The sequence below is a fragment of the Peromyscus californicus genome, unplaced genomic scaffold (assembly GCF_007827085.1).
Source record: "Peromyscus californicus insignis strain IS unplaced genomic scaffold, ASM782708v3 Scaffold_23__1_contigs__length_62951481, whole genome shotgun sequence".
Lineage (NCBI taxonomy): Eukaryota > Metazoa > Chordata > Mammalia > Rodentia > Cricetidae > Peromyscus > Peromyscus californicus.
In genome coordinates this window covers 50,995,642-51,017,586 of record NW_026294534.1, presented here as the reverse complement: position 1 = coordinate 51,017,586, position 21,945 = coordinate 50,995,642, and the positions used below count along the sequence as shown (strand labels likewise).

At 43.8% G+C, this 21,945-nt stretch overlaps 1 protein-coding gene across 1 annotated transcript in view; it reads right to left on the bottom strand.

The window, feature by feature from the left end:
- Sh3rf1 (SH3 domain containing ring finger 1) overlaps positions 1–21,945 on the bottom strand; it is a 164,491-nt gene that overhangs the window by 45,050 nt on the left and 97,496 nt on the right. Inside the window, exons 3-4 of the mRNA XM_052752344.1 lie at positions 13,676–13,951; positions 12,593–12,688 (exon numbers count right to left, since the gene is read on the bottom strand). Of these exons, the coding sequence (XP_052608304.1) occupies positions 12,593–12,688; positions 13,676–13,951 (372 nt within the window). The remainder of the gene's footprint in view (positions 1–12,592; positions 12,689–13,675; positions 13,952–21,945) is intronic.

Here is a 21,945-nt window from a genome sequence, read left to right as displayed (position 1 = left end):
GTAAGTGCTATGCCACTGAGCTATATTCCCAGCCTTCTTTTCTATGTTTTGAGGAAGAGCCTGAAATAAATCTGAGAGGAAACATTGATAACATAATGTTAATAAACACAACACATCCTAGGCAATATTAAAATGTATTTGTGTCTGGTTGACTTCTTTGCTAAAGAGAATATGGCCTTTTAAAGGACAAAGCAGCATTTTCCCCTAAAGGGAAAATAGTTTTGATAGGCTCTATTTCATAAGAACTCTTATACAAGAGTAAGTCTCCAGCTTTTGGATATTATACAAGTAAGTTTGAGGGGAAACTGCTGTAATTTATAATCCACTGGAGTAGAATATTACTGAAATTTTTTCTTCCCAAAGGCAAATAAAACTCATAAAGTATATTATAAAAGTAATTAAACAGGCAGTCCTGGTAGCTCACACCTGTGATTGTGACACTGGGGTGGGGGTGGGCAGTCTGGAAGGAGAAATGTCACAAGTTCAAGGACAGCCCAGTCTACACAGTGATTTCCAAGCCATTACAGAGTGAGACTCCATCTCAAAAGAAAAAAAAGGTAATTAGTTACCTTTTAAAATGAAGTAAATGGTACAGAATATTATGAGGTAAAACACCAAAGCTTTTCCCAATCTATTTTCCCAATCTATTTTCCGGATGCATTTATATTTTAGAGGTTTACAGCACAACCATCTATGAATTAAGTACTGCTGCCACAGATGCACCTAGTTTCCTGATCTTTACCACAGATGACCCAGGCAAAGCACTTTGTTACTTAACAGCTCGTGAGCATCTTCCCACGCCCACAGGAGCAGGCATGGCTTTCTACCATTATACAGGAAATGACATCATTTACTATATTGCTGACATGCTGGTAGCGGCATATCCTTGGGGTAAATTCCCAAAGTTGAAACTGTTACATTAATGTGTACATTTAAAAACGTTTGAAAAAGTAGTCACATTGAATCCCGAAGTCTCAATCTTCACCATTTTATGCTGTTTTCCAAATATTAACCTTATAAATCATTGTTCAAGTCTCTGCTAGTTGAAAGAAATTGTTTCATATTATTTAGTTTGTATTTCTCTCAATGAGATTGAACAGATTTTTTCTTTTTGTAATGTTTCCTATTTACATACTTTATCTATAGTTCTATTAGGTTTTTGATTTTTTTTACAATTTGTATTATAAATATTCTGTTATATAAATAAATTACTCTTTAATATATGTGACTTTTTATATGCATTTGTGTACATGTCTAAATTGAAATATTGGTTCATATTACTATTTTATAAATAAAATTTTATTCTATATTCCAAACATAGCAATATTTTCTATTATAGCAATTCAACTAAATATCATATTCTCAAGCTCCTATTACAGCTGGGTGTGGTAATGCAGGCTTATAACCCCAGCACTTGGAAGCTGAAACAGGATGCTTGAAAGTTCAAGGCTGGCTGGGTTATCCAGAGAGTTCTAGGCCAAATTATACTACTATCTACTGTGCATAATGAGACTGTCTCAAAGAAAAATGATCTCAGAGTTAACTTTTGAAAGAACTCTGTTTTTTTTCTAGCGTTCTAATCCGACTTCTTCATCCATCTCTGTGGCATGGGCTAGTGGGAAGGATGATGTGGCAGGGACAGGAACAGGTTTATTTCACACAGCCCGGCAGTTGTCCCATCACTGCTGAAATAACAATCTACCCCTCCCTCTTTGCTGCGAAAATAGCCTTTAGAAACCCAGCTCACCAAGGCAGCACCTCAACATCCCAGCATAGTTCTACGTCCACCCTCTCTTCCTCCGGACAGGTCCAACACTCTGGAGAAACCATGACAGAAACGCAAGCCCACTTCCAACTTCTTGCCTCACATCACTGTCCTTTGCAAACACTGCTGAAATAACCACATCAGGAGTTCAGATCCCCATTAGTCTTCTAGTTTGAGCCCCTCAATTTGGGTACCGAGTTTTTGTGTTTGCCCAAATGGAAAAAGCAAGCTTAACTTTCATTTATAAGACTTACACCGAGGAGAGGAATGACCAAGAGGACTGATTACTTAGGAGTTTTATAAAATTAGTAAGAGAGCCTTCCCGAGGCTAGGACGCCATTTAAGCCTCTACGAATGTTTGTGATGAATTAAAAAAAAAAAGGCTTAGAATTATCAGAAGTGAAGTCTGCCTCTGGGCCAACACTAGGCCACTTAAGTCTAATATAAATCTAACAGGTAATTTTCCAAATAGCTACATTTAGAAGAATAGAGAGAAAAAGCTATTAGATAGTCTTAATAGTATATTTTATCTAGCCCAATATAAACAAAATAGTATCATTTCAACATATAACTAGTACGAACAATACACCAAGACACACGTTCGAGGTCCTGCTTTCACTCCTAAAATGGTACTAGGTATCTGAGCCTGAGGTCAATCAAGTACTCACATCCAATGTCTGTGGGCACTGGCCACCTCTCGGCTTGCTTGGCAATGATGTGTGGGTGCTGGTAGCCCAGCTCTAGTCTCTTGAAAGCACTTAAGGGGAAAGAGGCCATGCCAAAGGAAGCTATCCACCAAAGGCTACCCCCCCCCCCCCCCGACCTCTTGAACTACCCTTGACCTCACAAAGCCTGTAGTTCTGAAGCTCCTTGAGCCCTGAGAAATCCTAAGGACAAGAAGCACTTATGTAAGCAGCAGGAGGACAAGCAACAGTCATGCTATGGAAAGGGGGGTTTGCAAAATAGCCGGCACCCCTCAAGTGGGCCTGAAGGTCAGTGAGCAACTCCTAGTTTATCATGACGGCCTTCACTTCTATTGGGCTCAGCTGTGAAAACTTAAATAAATAAACCAGAACTTTCCTTCTCAGCTTTCTTATTTTGAAGGGAAAGATCCATGCCATTGAAAACCCAATGAAGCAGGAACTGTCAGAGAAAAACCACAGGGAGAGCCTTGAACTTGGGTTAGCCTAGGGTCCGCTCTCTGTGCTCACTGGCTGAGCCACCCTGAGTCGGCTCTTGCTATCCTGACTTCAGTCTTCTTAGCTGTATAAAAGTAAAGGTAGCGTCGCTCCTGAGTGCCTCACACAGGGGTGAGTATGGGCTAACATGTTTTGCAACCTGTAAAATCCAGTCCAAATAAGTATTATTCTAATGACCCAGAGTCCAAGCTTACAAGTCACTTACTCTGTGGCCTCAGGCAAGTCACTTTTTCTGTACATGCCTCCAATTTCTCTTATGGAACATGAAGTTGGATTTAACGAACTGTAAAGTTTTATTTCTAAGTACACCTTTCCTCACCCCAAACACAAATGCCCCCCTCAGAATACCCAAGAGGCAGATCTCTGAGTCGGGTCCAGAGCCCCTGGGCCATGAGTGACCTAGACTCAAAACAAATGGAGAGTTGAATTCATTCTGTCAGTTTTGGAGTTTGTTGCTGTCCAGTGACTATTATAAGCCAAGCACAGCCCTGGATGAGAGAGAGGCACACACCTCTCTGACTCATGATAAATGAGGTCCTCAGAAACGAACAGGTTCCGAACACTAACGATGGAAGACACACATTCACATGTCTGCAGAGCACAGGCAGGTGAGTCCATAAAGGCCAGACAGACCAACAGTGAGTGATGGACCCGTCTGGTGACCCAGGGAGAGTGCAGGAGCCTTTCAGAGAGCAACCGCTTGGCCTTGTCAGCTGACGTTCTGTTCAGAAAAAAGAAAGCTAGAGAATCAGCTTTAAGAAAATCTCCCGAGTCTATGCCTGACCAAGCAATTATAACAAAACCATTTGGAGGTCGAGCACAGAAGTCATCTGGGGTCATGCTGGGGTGGCCTATGCTTTATGGAGGGCCAAGAAGAGAATGGCGGCTATAGGAAGGAAACTGCAAGGCACTCTGGATCACAGGCTAACGGAAGACCTTGCTGCGTGTTCCAAGACAGCTAGCCAACCAACACCTTGGAAATGAAAAGGGCAACGATCATAAAGGAGATCAAAAATAGTGGTAGATGCTATCCGGGGGACAGGAGAAGAGCTAAGAAAAGGAGCTAGTGACAACCAGAATGTCGATTTCAGGCCCGGGGGAGCCAAGAACTAACTACAGAGACAAACAAGCCAAGACTGGGAGGGAGTGGAGGGGGGGGAGGGCGGGGAGGGCGGGGGGTTCGAGCCACAAGCAGAGGTGAGTGTAATCACGTAACGGATTTTTCACGAGAGCCAAAGCAGATCATGCTCTCAATATTACGGGGGGGGGGGGGGGGGGGGGAAACCAAGGGAAAGAAAATAAGTGGCATGCATCGCAGAAAAGACACATGATGTGATCAGATTCCTAGAGGACGAGAGCCCTGGGGAAGACAGCAAGTCATAAGCAGGAGAAACAGCTCACGGTCACACCACAGCAGAGCTCACAAGACAGATGCCAGCACAACCCCTAACCCCAGTCAGGACTCGGGAGGTGCTGGAGCCCACTCGTTCCGGAGCAACCCATCCACAGCTAATCACAGTGCTGGGAAGAGAGACCAGCCCACAACTTGGGGACTGAGATCAGTTGACGCCCATGTCCTGGAGGAGCTGGCAATACCTGCAGTCTGTATGTGTTTCTATTTTATACACATACACACATCATAAATCAGAAACACCTATTAACAAGGAGGATCCATTCCAACCATACATTTTTATTTTCCAGAACCTCATTACCAGACATAGGAACACAACAGAGGAAATACATATATATCCCAAGAGGGAAAGGGCATGGAATTGTCATTAAATTCTAAGTAAAATTAGTCAATGAGAAATGACACACAGACAGAAATTCCACAGCAATGTGTACTCAGTTAATAAATCAGTGAGCAGGCACTCCCCCTGTCCTAGATTCCTACAGTGTGAGGCCTTGGGGATGTGCAGGGGTGAACGAGGAAGGGTTACAAAAGAAGAGAAGCAATGGTGATGAGCACAGAGACAGCACGTTTGTCTACGGCTTCTCAGCTCACAGAGACGCCCCGCACAGCATGTGTGTGTCCCGGGTGCGCACCGACGGGAGAGTTGTATCATAAAAAGGCACACCGCTTTACAACACCCAGGGAAAAACTCTTCTGGAGCACCCTACTGCACTACAGACAAGGTTTTTTTCTCCCAATGATTGTATCATCAGAATGGTTCTGTTCAAGCCCTCTCTACACAACATACCTATACTGCCAAGAAAAACAGGAAGAAACCCTTTAGGTCTTCTCCATATGAGATCAAGTCGAATCCACTTTTGATTAGTAAACCCTTAGTTGCCAGCAACATTTAGGATGTATATGACAATATTACAAAACTATTTTAAAAATAAAGCTAACACATATCAAAATATTATGGCTTTGACAAATTTGTAATTCTGCTCTAACAAAGGCAACCTCAGATTTTGAAGATGAGTAATTAATCATTCTGAAAATGAACCTTTCACATGCTAGAACTTAGAATGGCTTTGTATTTTTATGAAAAGTAAAAATCTCTGTACACTTCAGCAAAGCTGGACAGTAATGGTGGTTTTGTGTACCATTAGGAAGGCTAGTTATCACATGTCTTCTGAAGTAAGTGAGACAAGAGACCAAGTCACTCGGCAACTACCCTAAACAAAACACTCGTCTAAAATGGTAAAGTGGTAAAAATAAATAAGTCATAGTCCACCTATTATGTAGTTAAAATCCATTAGTTTTAGTACTACAATTACATGGAGAGAGACAAAACAATGTAATATCATAAAAACATGAAGAAAAAAAGGAGGAATGTTTATTTAGTTTTCTACATGATGCACTGAAGCTTCTTCATTTCCTCTCCATGTTTTCTAGATTATGATAATATTATAGGAGTAAAATGTTTAAATAATATTCTGTATGGGACTGCATTCTCAAAGGAACCAGGAAAAAAGTGAATCATCCCCACCCATTCATTCCCAGAGCCATAACCCATGCCGGGCCTGAAGGGATGGTACGAAGTTAGTATTACAGAAGTGACGCATGTTTGGATTGGGTTTCATAAGATGTATCTTGCTGAATGGAAGAATCAGAAAGAAAGGCTTCCTAAGAACTGCCTGAATCTACTTGGATCTTGAAGAAAGGGTGATTTTTCTATAGGGACACTGGCAAAGAAACATCCCAGGTACTCAAGCCAGCTGTCCCAAAGTGTGACTCCAAAACAAGCAGCCACACTTGGCTCACGTCCTTGTCCCTGGCAGAGGAATGGCCAGGATGAAGAATCTGGGATCCTTCGGGGAATCACGGTCGATATTAGATAATATTAGATAGTCACATTTGGTCATCATCCAAGGCTCTGATTAAAGCTCACCAGGAGATCTGCACTTGTATGTCCTATAAAACTGCCCGGGGTATCGCAAACCATCCATTCACGCAGTGAGAACTCAATCAACATTAACTGATCTCTGGACTCCCCACTCCCTGAATGCCCTCCTGATGGGAACATTAAATTAGAAGGTGGCTTCTGAATGACAGATGGTGCATGAACTTCCCTATATAACCTCCTCACCAAACCTAAGCAAGTCTCTTTTTGGCCACACTGACTATAGAACTGCCAGTGGAGCTCACAGGACAATGCTCCCAAACTCTGCTACAGAAATCAAAGCTCATTTTCCTTTCATGGTTTCGGCAGAAATACAAGCAACAACTACCTGTGTGAGGCTGGGACCACACCCACACCACGGGATGTGGCCCCCCATGCCTGTGGGGAGACAAGCTGCCAGAAGCACACCCAAGGCACCCAGTCAGTCAGAACTAAAAGAAAGGATGGTGTTGAGGACACAGTAATTCTCTCTTACTGGTTTCTCGCATGGATCTCTAAATTTTACTTACAAAAATAAGCTGACTTCAGAACTGCAATAGAAACTTGGACGCTAATCAATACAGTAATTCTCCTTCTAACTTTCTAACAATTTCCCTAAATTTCTTTCATAAACATTGATTATGTTTTTTTTTCATTTTAAAGGGAAAAACATCAAAGACACAAACGATAGAAAATCTTTTTATATACTTCAATCAACTCTTTGATCATCAGATTAAAGGCTATGATTGTGCCCTTCTGCTATTATTACTCTCTCTCAAGAGGCTTTAATAAAGTCAACGATAATAAAGTCAACAATGCCATTCTTAGCTCTATTGAGATCACGTTGGCAACATCAAACCCTGCACTCAAACCTCCACTTCTTACCTTAGACACAAGAACAACAGCCCAGACTTTACAGAACCAAGGGAGGTACTAGGAGTCCCCGCTGGAGCCAATTGTGCGGACGTCAGCATATCCGACTTCTCATCACTAAAGCTGATAGCACAGTGTAGCCACAGCCTGAAGCCTTCATCCCTTTTAACTGAAGTTTCCCAACCTTCGACTAACAATTCCCCAACCATGCCCTTTCTACCAGGAATTTTTTTTTTCTCTATTAACAATATAAGTTCCAGATTTAATCTAGCATATGGTTATTACTATTTTAGCCTGGGAAGATTCTAAAGGAGTTAAATACTCAGCCTACATTTTTATTTTTATTTCATTTATTATTTTCAGGGACTTGTTGCTGCTGTTTTCATTTTATTTCTTTGAGACAGGGTCTTGCTAGGAGCCCAGCCTGGCCTGAAAGCCCTTGACCCTCCTGTCTAGACTAGAAACATATGCCACCACACCTACCCAACCGTCACACCTACCCAACTGAGGCCTAGTTACACAAAACAAAAAATGAAAAGCAGGAAAGTATCTCACCCAGGAGGGTTGTATGTGGTGGCACCTATCTGTGAACCTAGGATTGAGGCAGGGGGCAATCATTGCAAGTTTGAGGCCAGCTGGGCTAGAAAAACAAATGACCTCACCAGGGTCACACACATCTACCCCATGGCTCCTGGGCATGTAACTTCCTAATGTAATGACAAGATGAACCAGTAACAAAATATATGGCAGACAGCAAAAGATGAGAGTACATGCTAAAAAAAATTCAAAGTGGACAAAAATCTACAAACTAGTTTGGCTGGGGCTTCGAGAAGTTTGCTCTCCGATTTTTTAGACTGTCCGTCTATTCATTCAAGCGGTATTTCCTGAGAGGCTGCCGTGAGCCACACTTGATGAGAACCCTGGGAACTGCAATAAGCTGTATATATAGTTCAAGGACTGCCTCGGGGACTCCCACTGTGATGGGGGAAGGGGGTCTGGGGAAGAGTGGTTAATCATTACAACAGAAACCCCAACAGAAAGATCACAGGCAGAAGGGGCCGTGAGGAAGTAGTACTGACGTGATCACAGGTACTGCGAAGGGCCAGGCTCCGCTCTTAGGGGTCTATGAGTTTTAACAATGGGAAGACAAGGCCCACAGTCACAGAGAGAATCACTGATCGGGCCACCACTCCCATCCTGGCCACCTGGCTCCAGGTTTCCAATCTCCCCCTCTACCACACCGTATTTGTTGAGAAAAAGCAAGTGTAGGGGAGAGGGAGTGTTTTAGGTAAAGTCCTGAGGGAAAGTCTACCCCAAGATTGACATCTTGAAGGTGCCTAAAGAGTGACTACAGCCTGCCTTCTGTCAGGAACAGAAATGTAAGAACACCTGTCTCCTAAGTCACTCCTACCCCGCTCTATGCCATCCTTGCAGAAGGAGCGTGCATCTTCAAACTGCCTCCGACCAAAACGCCAAGGAGCTGAACAGCTTCTTATTTGTTTAAAAACTTGGGTTGAGCGAGACTGCAAGCAAATGACTGGGAATCAAAATCAAAGGAGAAACTCAATAAAAACGTAGAGTTCAATATTCATCTACACTAACGACTGAGAAACGCCCCAAAGTCCGTATGTGTAGCAATCGTCTTCAACCAAACTTTCTGCCTGCCGAGAATCATGCCATCCTTGTCCAATGACTGTTAAAACCAAGCGAGTCAGCCCGGATTTAATGGGGTTGCTAAAATCTTCCCATTGATTTTGCAGACAATTGGCATATCTGAAGAAAGAGAAATAGGGTACTAATGTCTTCCTTCTGACTATAAATCAGTCCTTGATACGTATCCTGGGGTGGTGTCTTCAAGAATTCCCTGGGCTCCCATAAAAATCTCTTATCCCTAGGTGCTTTACAGGTTGCTCAAGTCAAAGAAGAGACTGTCTGTACAGAACACAATGTACAACCTAGAAGGTGTGGTCACACAGGGACCTGATAAGAGACTGTCTTGAGAGGGAAGAATGAATCAGATTTAAGCAAAAGAATTTTTTTTTTTCTTTTAGTTTTTCCAGACAGGGTTTCTCTGTGTCTTTGGAGCCTGTCCTGGAAATCTCTCTGTAGACCAGGCTGGCCTTGAATTCACAGAGATCTGCTTGCCTCTGTCTCCCAAATGCTGGGATTAAATGCGTGGGCCACCACCACCTAAGCAAGAATTCTTGTCATAAGAGTTAGACAGGAACTCCAAGGAAACGGCAGGGTCTCACATATTCCAACTTAGACTCAGACTTGGATTTCGGGTATTCCCGCCACCTCTCCCCGGTGCTGAGATGACATGCGTATACCGCTGTAAGTGGTTTTACGCAGTGCGGGGCTCAAACTCAGGCATGTTAGACAAGCACTCTATCTGTTGAACTTCATCCTCAGCCCTCTAGTCAATCTTTGATAGGATTTGGAGTGGGTTTGCTAGGAGGACCATGCAAGGAAAGACATGGTTCTGAGAAGACTCGAAATTCAGTTCTGAGAGTATCCCGTCATTGTGCATGGTGACAATGGCCATTTATTTGACCGTTGCTATACTCTGGTAGACTAAGGGCGATGTGTCGGTTCATGAGATACAAGAAAAAAATATTAAACATGGTGGTACACACCTATAAACCCAGCACTTAGGAGGCTGAAGCAGGCAGATGGTGAGTTCAAAGTCAGCCTGAATTCCACAGTGACTTCCAGGACAGCCTGGGCTACATAGAGAGGTCCTGTTCCCAGCCCCATCCCATCCTTAAAAAAAAAAAAAAAAAAAATCTACAAGTGAACTTTTGTAGTACAGCTGTGTTTAAAGTGGGCATGCTCTGTGTTCTCAAGCCAGCCAAACAGGAAAGGTTAACAGAGCAAGAAAAAGCATTATTTAGGGAAAAGCCTCTTTTTTTTTTTTTGGTCTGTACACTTTGTTTTTTTTTTCTCATCTGACACTGTCCTGAGACACTGTCCACAGCTGAGAGATCTGGGTTTGGGCTGGCTGTGATTGAAATCTGCCTCCACTTAGGCCCCCGAAGGCTGAACCAGGTGTCACTCAGCCCCAGACGCTCTGCTCCCCCACAGGGAGTTCCAGTGTGACAGCTTGACATCAAAGCCTGTTCACAGGCTCCGGCAGACAGATGATTAGGTTCATGTCTTCACTAGAAAGGTTCTGGTTCAAATAAGGAAAACGTTCACAGCTGGGGGCGGGGGGCAGGCATGGGGTGGGGGATGAAAACACTTTCTCCCTGTGTAGAAGTTTGCCTTTTCCAACTTAAGTCCGAGTAAACAATCCTATGACTCCACTAACTCTGAGTGACTCTGGCCTTTCTGTGGGTGGATCTTTTTATGCCTATTGAACGATTCTACACCTGCCCTATGTCAACAACAACAACAAAAACAACATGTAGCAATACCTTTCAGGCACGCCAGGCCAAGCATCGGCATGAACAGTGCTAACACCTGGCAAGTAAGGACAGGATCTTTACTAAAAGCTGTGCTTGCTCACGCACTTTAGCGTAACTATTCAAATACCTGGAGATGCCAGTAGTTTTCCACAACCCACAATTAGGATGTACACAAATACTCTACCGAAAGGGTTGCTTGTTAAGGGTATTTTTTTTTTCTGCTGTCTTCTTCTAAGGCAGGAGGAAACATCTCAATAAAGAGGAACACCTAAATGTGTGGACAGCACTCGAGAGTTCTACCTAGCCTGGGTTACATGGATACACAGCACACACGTCTATGTTTGTGAAACTCCAGCAATCTCACCGTCTACGGAAGACACCGAGTGCCGTCTACAGTGACACAGTTTGCCATGTTAGCCTTCAAATCCTGACAAAACAAACGTCTCAGATAAAAAGATGGCGGGATAAGTGATTTGAGGTTTTGTTTTGTTTTTACATGCTCAAGATAGACACTTTGATGTTTTAAACAGCAGAACTGCCTTTAATTCCCCCAGACGGTCTGAGATCTCTCTTGCCTTTTGGCTTCTGTATACACAGGCCTCTCCACCTGGGTGTTCTTCCTGCTTACAGTAAATGCTCTTCTCATCTCTCCTAGTTAACATCTATTTACACATCCACAAGACAGCAGCTTCTTTCCAGAAGTCTTCCTTGACCTCGGCGACCCGGAGTGGTTGTTTGGGCTTCGGTGGGTTTGCTCTTCAAAGAACGCCTTCAATTTTGTTTTCAGCAAGAAATGCGTATTACCAGCTGACACTTCAGGGCATATGATGGAATGAGTGTCTGCTCTGAACTCTAACTTCCCAGCTCATTGTGTGTGTGTGTGTGTGTGTGTGTGTGTCTGCATAGGGGTGCCCACGGACGTGTGTACATATGGAAGCCAGAGACTGACATTGGCCATCTTCCTCCATTTCTGCTCTGCCTTATGGAGGCAGAATCTCTTACTGAGCCCAGGCTGGCCACCAGCAAACCCCATGGTTCCATGATAGCCGGGATTGCAGGTGTGCATTGTTGAGCTCATCTTCTTTAAGTGGGTGTTCAGGATCAAACTCAGGTCCTCATGCATACTTTACTGGCTGAACCATCTCTCCCGTCCTCCCGTCCCATCCACCGTCCCCGTCCCATCCCCCCACCCTCCCCCATCCCATCTGTCTGTCCCTCTGTGTCCCCCACCCCCCACCCCTGCTTCATTCTTAAATTTGATTTTGTTGAGAGTGATATGAGTATGCAATTCCCTGTATACTCTTTAAAAAGATATCACTTAAGTCAGATTTGGTCGAAAGCTTTCTGAACAATGCTAACTAATGACAAAGGGGACTAATACATTACTGGGGTATGGCGAAGAAGGAGTCATTCATTCAGTATCAAAGAACGACCCTGGGAATCACTATTCTAGTTCTGATGATGTGGCAGATTATGAAAGAAGTAAGTAAACAAGGGTGGATAAAAGGTGCTCGCCCTTGAGTTAACCCCCAGAGTTCCATCCTTTGGGCCCAAAGTAATGGATCCCCAGTGGTGTCCTCTGACCTACTGCTTACACACACACACACACACACACACACACACACACACACACACACACGTGCACACGCACGCACAAACACACACAAAATAAATACAATAAAAAATAAGAAATGAGTAAACAAATAAAATGAATATATTAACATCTCACGTTTCGTGGGCTTTACAAAGTTTCTGATCCTCACTGAAGGCAGGAATCAGATGGGCATAGGCGATGGACCGAGTCGCAGGGATGCTTGCAGAAGTGAGACAATGAATCACATTTTACGATCTTCAGTCATCAAGGCCACGGGAAGGAAGTCCTTCTAATCCAACCACAGAGCCTTTCAAAGCCACTGCCGGTGCCCTGTGCCACGAGGAGCCCTTAACGCCTCCTTTGCATAATTAAGATTTACTAACTAAGCTGAATATGATGCAAGAGGGTACAAATTAACTTACCTCAACATACGAAATTGGAAATATTCCTATTTTATCTGCCAGCATCCCCTCAGCCCAGTTTTCATCCACTCTGCGGATCACCGTCAGTACGTCATCCTGAAGAAACAACAGATCCTGAGTCTCTCGGTCACGTGAAATTTATCGCCTAGTTAGCATCCTCAATAAAGGGACCGAAGTTTTAATAGCAGATGAATATAAATTCTGTAACACAGCTTTAGTATACAAAATATAATAATGTTTTCATAAACTAAACAGGACTGCCAGTCCACCTGATGTCTTTCAAATAGCATTATTTCACTCACTGTAGTCGCAGTGAGGGACAAGCCACAGTGTGCACGTGGACGTCAGAGGACAGCTCGGCTGAGGTGGCCTTTTCCTACCACGTGAGTCCTGGTGAGCAAACTCAGGCCACTTATCAGCAAGTGCCTTCACCAACTGAGACATCTCACCGAACCCTCACGTCCTCTTAGACATCTGTGAAACTACAACTTTCTACCAACAGGCCAGCTGTTTGTTTTTAGAGCAGTAAATGGCAACTCCAAGGCCATCCCCCTAGCATCTTGGACGTCTGTTTAAATTGTTCTCAGATAGTTCTCGATGTCTTGATAACACAGCAAATGCTCACCGGAATACACATTCTATGGCTTCGCTTCACAAAAACACCGTTTGCTGCTTAAAATTCCAAACCATCTTATCAATTCAGTAAATATATTCCTGTGTGCTTTTAAGCACAGAAATTTACATGGAAAGTAAGAAGCAATGATGTTTCATTTGTTCTTTGGAATTGGACTTCAGCATCCCTGGATGGCACACGCCTCCCCGCTTCAAAGTGGTTCAGAAATAAACCCACTCTAAACAGGAAAATGAGGCTACAAAGATCGTCGGCCCAAATGGCCCGTCCATAGAAGTCTACACACAAAATTACTTTCCTAGTGGCCTGAGGACGGCTTCCTGGTATCTTTAGAAGCACACCAACAGAGTGCACACAAACTATTTCCCCTTTTAGCGAGATGAAATACCAGCCACGTTCCAGGTGTGCAGGAGTACGGAGGGAAGCTGAACGCAAGCTCGTGGGTACCTCACCTTTGCGAAGGGAAGGCAGTCCTTGTCTGCTTCCTTGTCTTTCACTTCGAAGTCATAAAGTGCTTTGCACTGGGGCGGGGGCTGAGGTAAAGGTTTGAGGATCTGCACAAAGTTGGTGGGGAAAAAGCCGTGGACCCCATTGACCTCTCCATGGTACCAGTTTTCATCCACTTGTCTGCGCAAAATGATGATGTCGCCTTTGCTGAACTTCAGGTCTCCAGGCTCTTTTCCTTCGTAGTTATATAATGCTTTGGCACATGGTAACTGAGGTATACCCTGAAAGAAAGGCGGGGGGGGGGGGGGGGGATTTCAATGAAAGAGCAGTCAGATAATGTCTCTGAAAATACGATTCCGTTGCTGTTGTCTTTAAGTCAAGATCAAATCCACCAACTTGGCCCTTATCAGAAAATCTTCCATGAAAACCTAATTACACTGACTATAATACAGATACAAAGAGCATGGTGTCTCTGTATTATCCACCGTACAGCCTCTATGTAATATAGTGAAGCTTTGGTTTTGTTTGCCTGGGATTATTGCCTAAGTCCGTTTCCTGGAATGAAATTCAAAAATTCATAAAAACCAAACAGTTTTTATATGAATGATTTATTCATCAAGATAGGTGATAAGGCTGGAGAAGAAAAATTTAAACCAAAGCCTAATTTATCAACTTCCTAACTTCTGTTAAGCAAATTAGATTTTGGGCAAACATTTTCCTGATGTGGCTTTTAATGTGAGCACCAGGACTTAATCTTTTATAAACTCAGTATGCATTTATTAAGACTTTCTATGCTCAAGTATGGAATACAGCAATTAAGACTACCCCGGAGCCTGAGCATACTAGTCAGGACTACTTGGTACAGCCAAAAGTCACCTGAAAAAGTCTCAGTTGAGCACTTATGAGGTTGGTCTGTGGGTGTCATTGGTGACTGTTTTGACTGCTAAAGGTTCATCTGTGAGGGACTGTCTTGATTGCTACAGGTTGGTCTGTGTGGGGCTGTCTTGATTGTTAAGGATTGGTCTGTGTGGGATTGTCCTGATTGTTAAGGGTTGGTCTGTGTGGGGCTGTCCTGATTGTTAAGGGTTGGTCTGTGTGGGGCTGTCCTGATTGTTAAGGGTTGGTCTGTATGGGATTCTTCTTGATTGCTAATTGATACAAGAGGGTCCAGCCCACTTCAGGCAGCACCATTTCATGAACATGTCGTCCTGAGCTGTATAAGAAAGCTGGCTAGAGGATCCTGTGAGCAAGTCAGCCATCAATTTTCCTCCATGGTTTCTCTTTCAAATTCTCTTTGACTATTACCCAGGGGGTAGGCCAAATAAATCCGTTACTTGTTGCTTTTGGCCAAAATGTTTGTCGCAGCAACAGAAAGTAATCCAGAGCACTGCCCTCTCAGGCTTTATAATCCACATGGTTTTCAGACATGGTCTTTTACAATTTAAGGTATTGAACATGCTCTTCCTGGCTAAATAGCACTGTGAGGCCGAGAAGCAAAGAGACGAGATTTTAAACATTGCAGACTGGTTTTAAAAGGCAAGTTAAAAAAAATGTGTGCAACTCCAAGACTACTTAATCATCCAATGAATTCAGTATGACACTTCCCAACGGCTCTTGGTACCCATTCGTGAACACTAGTCAGCACTTTAAGGTTTCTGGCCTCCCCGGAGCACTGCTTCCTATCACTGATACAGAGGATAAACGTCTTGAGTCAAATACATCTCTAATAATTCACAGAATTGGATTACAACCTTCTGCTCCTCCTATCTTCATCGAGGTATCTATCCATGCAAAACACACTCATCAAACTTTTACCTTTTTTTAAAAAAAAAAAAAACAGGCAATATGCAGTGCTAAAGACTTTAAAAGGAATAATGCATAGTTCCCCCTTGAGGGACAAAGCAGGTGAAGTAATGATAATCCAATGGTGTAGTCAATGATGCAAATGCCCACTACTAGTGGGAAGAGAGAATTTGGGGCTTAGCAGATGGAAAGAAATGAAATATTTCCCTAAGTCTTTGTGGAAGCCTAAGGGGTTGGCTAAGCAAAGTTGGGGTAGGGAGGTAAAGAGGAAAATGGGAAGCATTCCACCCAGAGGGAATAGTACTATCAAGGAACACCAGCAGAGACACAGGCATGGGGAGAGCATTAGCAACAGAAGGTTCAAGAGAGGCCAGTAGTGTCAAGTTGACAGTGGGTCTTGAACAACACTGTTAACAGACTTGGGTCAATGGCTCCCTGCGAGCAATAGTCAAAGGTGTGAAGTACAGGGGGCTGTGCCACACTGTGGTCCAGGCAGACGAGGCTAGCAGTAAAATAGAAAACGGGACAGAAGGTAGACACACAGCTACATGTAAAACAGCCGTACAACGGCTGATTTTCTTTTTTTAAGTTTCATTTTTCCGAGAAAGTAAAGCAGTACACGTGCTCATGTTCTCCACACTCCCCTCATATACACAAAGAAGATCAACCTTTAATACTCTTGACAGGAACAAAACTTTATAATAGTTTCCAACAATTAGCTTGTTTTATAATCAGTCTATCCAAACCTCTTTGCTAAATATTTCTGTTTGAATGAGGCAAACAGTAATTCTTTCTCTTAAGATGCCATTCGGCGGTCATCTTTTTTTTTTTTTTTGCGGCAGGGGGAGGCGTTTCGAGACAGGGTTTCTCTGTGTAGCTTTGCACCTTTCCTGGATCTCGCTCTGTAGCCCAGGCTGGCCTCGAACTCACAGAGATCCGCCTGCCTCTGCCTCCCAAGTGCTGGGATTAAAGGCGTGCGCCACCACCTCCCGGCCCTCGGCAGTCATCTTGTCTTGTCTTGGTCCATATGATGCCAAGTAAAATGGCGCTGAATGTCAGCACCCTTTGCAGACATGAGTTGAGCCTTCCAGAAATAATGATGCCTTTATGTGTCTTTTTGAATCCTGCCTTAAGACCTAGCTTTAACGGCACAACTCTTGTTGCTTGACCTTGATATGATGACCTTGTAAAAGACATCTGCTGCTTTGCCAGCTGGTTCCTCCCACATGCTCTTTGGGGACTCTGGCTCTTCACAATGTCATGACCTCTGATTATCATCTATTTAATACCCAATTTAGTGGAAGGTAGAATTCAAATCTTTGTCGGTCCTCACACTCCACTCTTTGCTATATTATGCACTTCCAAAGTCTGGTTATTATAGCTTAGCCAAATTTCCTGAAGCCAAGTTTGAGGAAATAAATGTAAAACAGCACAGCAGCCAGTGTTGCTGGGGAGCGGGACAGAAAGGGCATGACAAGGGACTGAGCGAACTCTTGCATCTGATGAGACTGTGAAGGGCCATGGGGGACGGGAACAGACTCCATCAGGTCAGCTGCTTATTGGCCATGTGACCTTGGGCGGGTCGGCTTCCCCGTTCCCTGACTTTGTCATCTGAAATTGTGGTAAGGGTTTGGTGAGTTTATGCATTTTAATTCCATAAAAGAGCCTAGAAGGAACTAAATGCTACATCCGTGAATCATCATCATCATCATCATCATTGATCAGTGTGAAAAGCCTGATCACCAGTGAAATGGGGCACTTGACAATGCATTTGTTTTCATGCAGCTGAACCCTTTCCCTTTTGGATGGATTCACACAGCAATTACATTTTTTAATATATATACATATGGTTATATATAAAATATGTATATATATATATATATATATATATATATTTTCACTGTACAATGATGCAAAGAATGTTCCTCCCAGGAAGTGCTCAAGAATTTTGAAATGTGCACTTCTGAAGCCCACATTTGTTTTCTGAGACGAATCCATTCATCTTCTGGTTACACAGAAGCAATCACAAATTCGCTGACATGCACCGTTTAATAGGGGATGGCATTTTAGATGTGGCTGTAGCTCATCTTGACAGGGCTAATGCAAGGCACTGGAAGCCTGCGTGAATTAATTGGAAATCCTATTACAAACAGTGACAAATAACTCTATTCACCATTATGGCCCGTGCTCTCAATTTCCACCGCACACACCTCAATTAGCTCTGTTTGGCCGGCTCTACCCCAGATCCATGCCAGACCAATCCACACACCAAGATTCAGATGTGGCGCGCTCTTAGAGACCATTTTCAACGGCTCCTGGAAGAGATCTGTAAAGCTTTTGTGATATGCTGGAAATGGAGGGAATTTATTTCTTTACAGATCATTTCCACACCCCAGTGGCCTAATGGACTTATTAACTTTTCCACAAAGCGAATCTATTAAGTGCTCCTAAAATCATCAAGCATCCTTAATAGAACAAGTAGCGACGGGAAAACCTATTACGATGATGGCGCTATGCATTATGGCTAGCCTGGGGTTACTGGCCCCCATGCAACCAAAACTTCATTAATTCACACTGACTTGCTAAAGGTTGACTGCCACGGTTATTTCGGTGATCAATAACCACAGAGAAAAGAGTCATAAAGCTTATGGCGACCGAACCCATGAGCAGACATTTGTGCATCTGGCAGTGTTTTTCTATGGTGTTCTTTTTTCAATTAAATTCCAAGACACTAAAAAGCCAGTTTGTGTCAAGTTTCTCAAAGGAAGGTTTCCCACATTAAATAAAATGGATTCTCCCCTGATTTCAAACCGAGCAAAGTTCAGTGATCTTTAGAAAACTTATTCCCACACAGACTGCAGATGATTAAGGATAAATGGGGTAACGACTTGGAAGAGCAATAAAAGAACACATTTTCCTGCAACATCTGAGGGAAAAAAGGCAAAACAATTGGTTTGGAAAACCCTAGGACTCGTCTTGTGGGTAAAAGACATCCCGAGCCCGGGGAGGCGAGGCCTTCCCATTCATCTCCTCCGAAAGGTCTGAGAGTCATGTCATCACCCCGGCCTCTGCCCTCTGAGCCTTCAGCTGCTTGTCTTCTGGATCCCCACATCAGGCCAAGGCCCCAAGGAACCGCGGGGCTTAGATTTCACTTGGAGACTTTCACTTGGCTACACATGAAAGGGAGGCTTAAAAGGAGAGAAAGCCAGAGAGAAACCGCACTGCAGTCTAACCTGGGGTGTGTGGCTGTCACTCACGCTTCCAGCTTTATCAAAAAAGCTTGGCAGCAGAGACGGGCAAAGTATTAGAATCATTCTTTATCAGCAGCGATTTCAGCCAACACTAAATTATTTTGCTCGTGAAGAAAGAGCAGGACAGTGGACCCACTTTACTTTGCAATTAATGTTTGCTTCTGAATTACACATTCGAGTTGCTACGGATGACATTAAAACCCTCACATGATCCGCACACAAATATTTGTGATTAAGTGCTTCCCACCTCTATTTCTGCACCACCGCGCACATTCCAATATATCTGGCGAAACGCTACTTGATGAGCTGGCTGAGAGTCCACCAGGTAAATAAAACACTCACTGCCAATTTATTTCATGGACTCAAAATGCCAATGCCCAGATATACAGGCAAGGCAGCCTCTCTAAACTCAGATGCCTTCATGCATTTCTTACTGCTTCATAAATTAAAACAGACTCAACGACCTCCTGAAAAGGAAGTCTAAAAGACACTCTGACAGCAGGGACAGCTATAAAGCAGGAATTCAGTTATATTCAAATTGGCACTTGACTCTGCCTGACTCTACCTCAACTTTCAAAAACTTTTCAGAAAGAACAAAGAAACAAGAGCTGGTACTACACACAAGAGAAGCAAGCATCACAGCGGATTAAAAAGAAATAATTTTTTTAAATGACGTCAATTTATTTGGGGATGTGTGCACCAGTGCACCATGGGTGAGTATGTGTGGACACATGTACCGTGACAAGCGTGTGTCGGTCAGGGGATAATTTTGTGGAGTTGGTTCTCACCTTTTATCACGTGGGTCCTGGGCACTGAACGCAGGTCCCCAGCCCTGCACGGCAAGCTCCTTTACCCACTGAGCCATTTTGCCGACCCAATATAATATACTTAATGGTTATTAAGTATAAAGCTTTGTCCTCAGGGTGCCTAGGTCAAATCACTACTCAAATACGACTGGACTCTGACTTGAAATATTTCAATTTCAAAACAGTGCCCCAATGATTACTACGAGCTATATTTCCAAAGCAGTGTGGGGAAAGTATGGGGAGTCTCAAATCTCCTCTAAGTCCATACGTTATTTGTTGTCCACTTTAACATTTACTTGTAGAGCGCATTGCGCTCCAGGATTTTTCCCATTTCCTTCAGCTTCTGCAATCTCACTCACCCCAAATTTGTCAATAAAAACTTCTGTGTAAGCACCTCTGAAGCTCTAAATACACTAATCGTAACTTAAAACCTACCACTGCTTTGTAAATAATCAGTACTTAAGGCAAAAAAATTTTCCCCACTTACGTTTACTTTTTTATTTTTATTTTAGGGTGCCCGGGAAACAATACAGGCCATGGTTCATGCGAGGTAAGCCCTCTACCACTGAGTCACACCCCAACCCTACACATACCCATTCTGTCCATTCTATTACCCTCGCATCCCCTTCCCTAACACGGCTGTTTTCTTCAGCTTTCTCTTGAAGCAAGCCTCTTTATCTAGCCAGCCTTTCTCCCCTACTCCAGATCTGGTTCCAATTTTACTCCAACTCAAGAATGTAGGCTGACCCAGGCCAGCCTAAGGGGGCACTGAGGCACCCAGTTTGAAAGCAGTGCTGTGGAGGGAAGAGGTGGATAACAGAACACTTTGGCAAAAACTTATATTAAAAAAAAAAATGGGGGGAGGGGGGACTAAAATGGAGAGGTAGAAAAAAAAAAAACCAGCAAAATGAAACCACGGTCGCAAGAATAATTCCTGAAACATGGTCTTGTCGACATCAACAATGTCTTTACAATCTAGAGATGGTTCCCAGTGACCTCTTAAATCAAATTAATGTTCTAAATCATCGGTTTTACGGCCCGCAGTTTGGGTTGACCGTTCCACCTCGTATTTCCTACCCTCAGCAAGCAGAGCACTCCCTGGTTGTCATCACCTCCAGGCTCCGGGCTCACAGATGCCACGCCTCCAGCAGCAGAAGTTACTGTGAGCAGCAGCCCACGTCGGCTGCCCGTCGGCTGCCCGTCGGCTGCCCGTCGGCTGCCCGTCGGCTGCCCCCAGCCCCGGTGTTCAGCCAGCCAGCTTTGTTTCACTGTCCTGCAGCTGTGGAACAATCTCTGTATACTGCAAATATGTACGACTCTCATTGGTTAATAAAGAGCTGACTGGCCTATAGCTGGACAGGAGAGATTGGGCGGGGAAAGTCAGATTAGGAGGATGGTGAGAAGAAGAAGGGCAGAGACTCACGAGCCACCAGCCAGACGCAGAGGAAGCAAGAGATGTACATGCTGTACTGAGACCAGGTACCGAGCCACATGGTGGAACACAGATAAAAACATGGGTTAAGTTGTAAGAGCTAGCTAGTAACAAGCCTAAGCTATTGTCTGAGCATTTATAATTAAGTCTCTGTGTGGTTATTTGTGAGCTGGCTGGCAGGACAGAGCTGACCAGAGGTCCCAACAAAAAAACTCCGCCTACAACCTGCAGTTGATAATTACACATCTCTTTTGCTGGCATTTTTGTCTATCTAAGATGGTTGCTTCTGTTGCAACGGTATAAATGAGGCCACGTTCAGAGATCCAGTTCTGGTGTGGGTCAACAGGTGGTCCAGGCTCTGTCTCCCCATCTGACGAGGTGCTGTTCTTACCGGTACCCAGATTGCCCTACTCATAATTATCACAGTATTTACCTCCCTCAGTGTAGGAACCCCACCACCACCACCACCACAGCATCCTGTACTGTGGGACTATGTATTATCCATCTTGGTACCCTGAGTACCTACTTCAGTGTCTGTGAATAAACTCTTGCTGGAAAAAATTAATGAAAAAAAGTGTTGTTGTCCCTAGTGGGCTGAGTGCTAACATGTGGATGGACAAGTGGAAGAAAATTATTTTCAAAGAAAGGCAACTAAAAGGAGAGTTGTGTAGGTAGGTTTGCCGGCTTTGGATATACTGTGCAGTACACCCAGTCATATATTTATGAGTCTCCAGGGCTGACTACTACATTGTCCTTTTGAAGTTAGCTTCAGTGCATCCTCTGTGCATGCTACACGCTAGGCATGGGATTCTGAAATGTGAGGGACATAGGACTACTAAACGAGGGGGCATTTCACTCCTGGGGTTCTGGGAAACCTGAGGCCCTCAGGAGTGTTCCAGAGAGACCCAGGAAAATGTGAACAAGTCCTGCTAATTGGCAGCCACATCCACATACAGACAACGTTCTGGACATGGACACTTGAA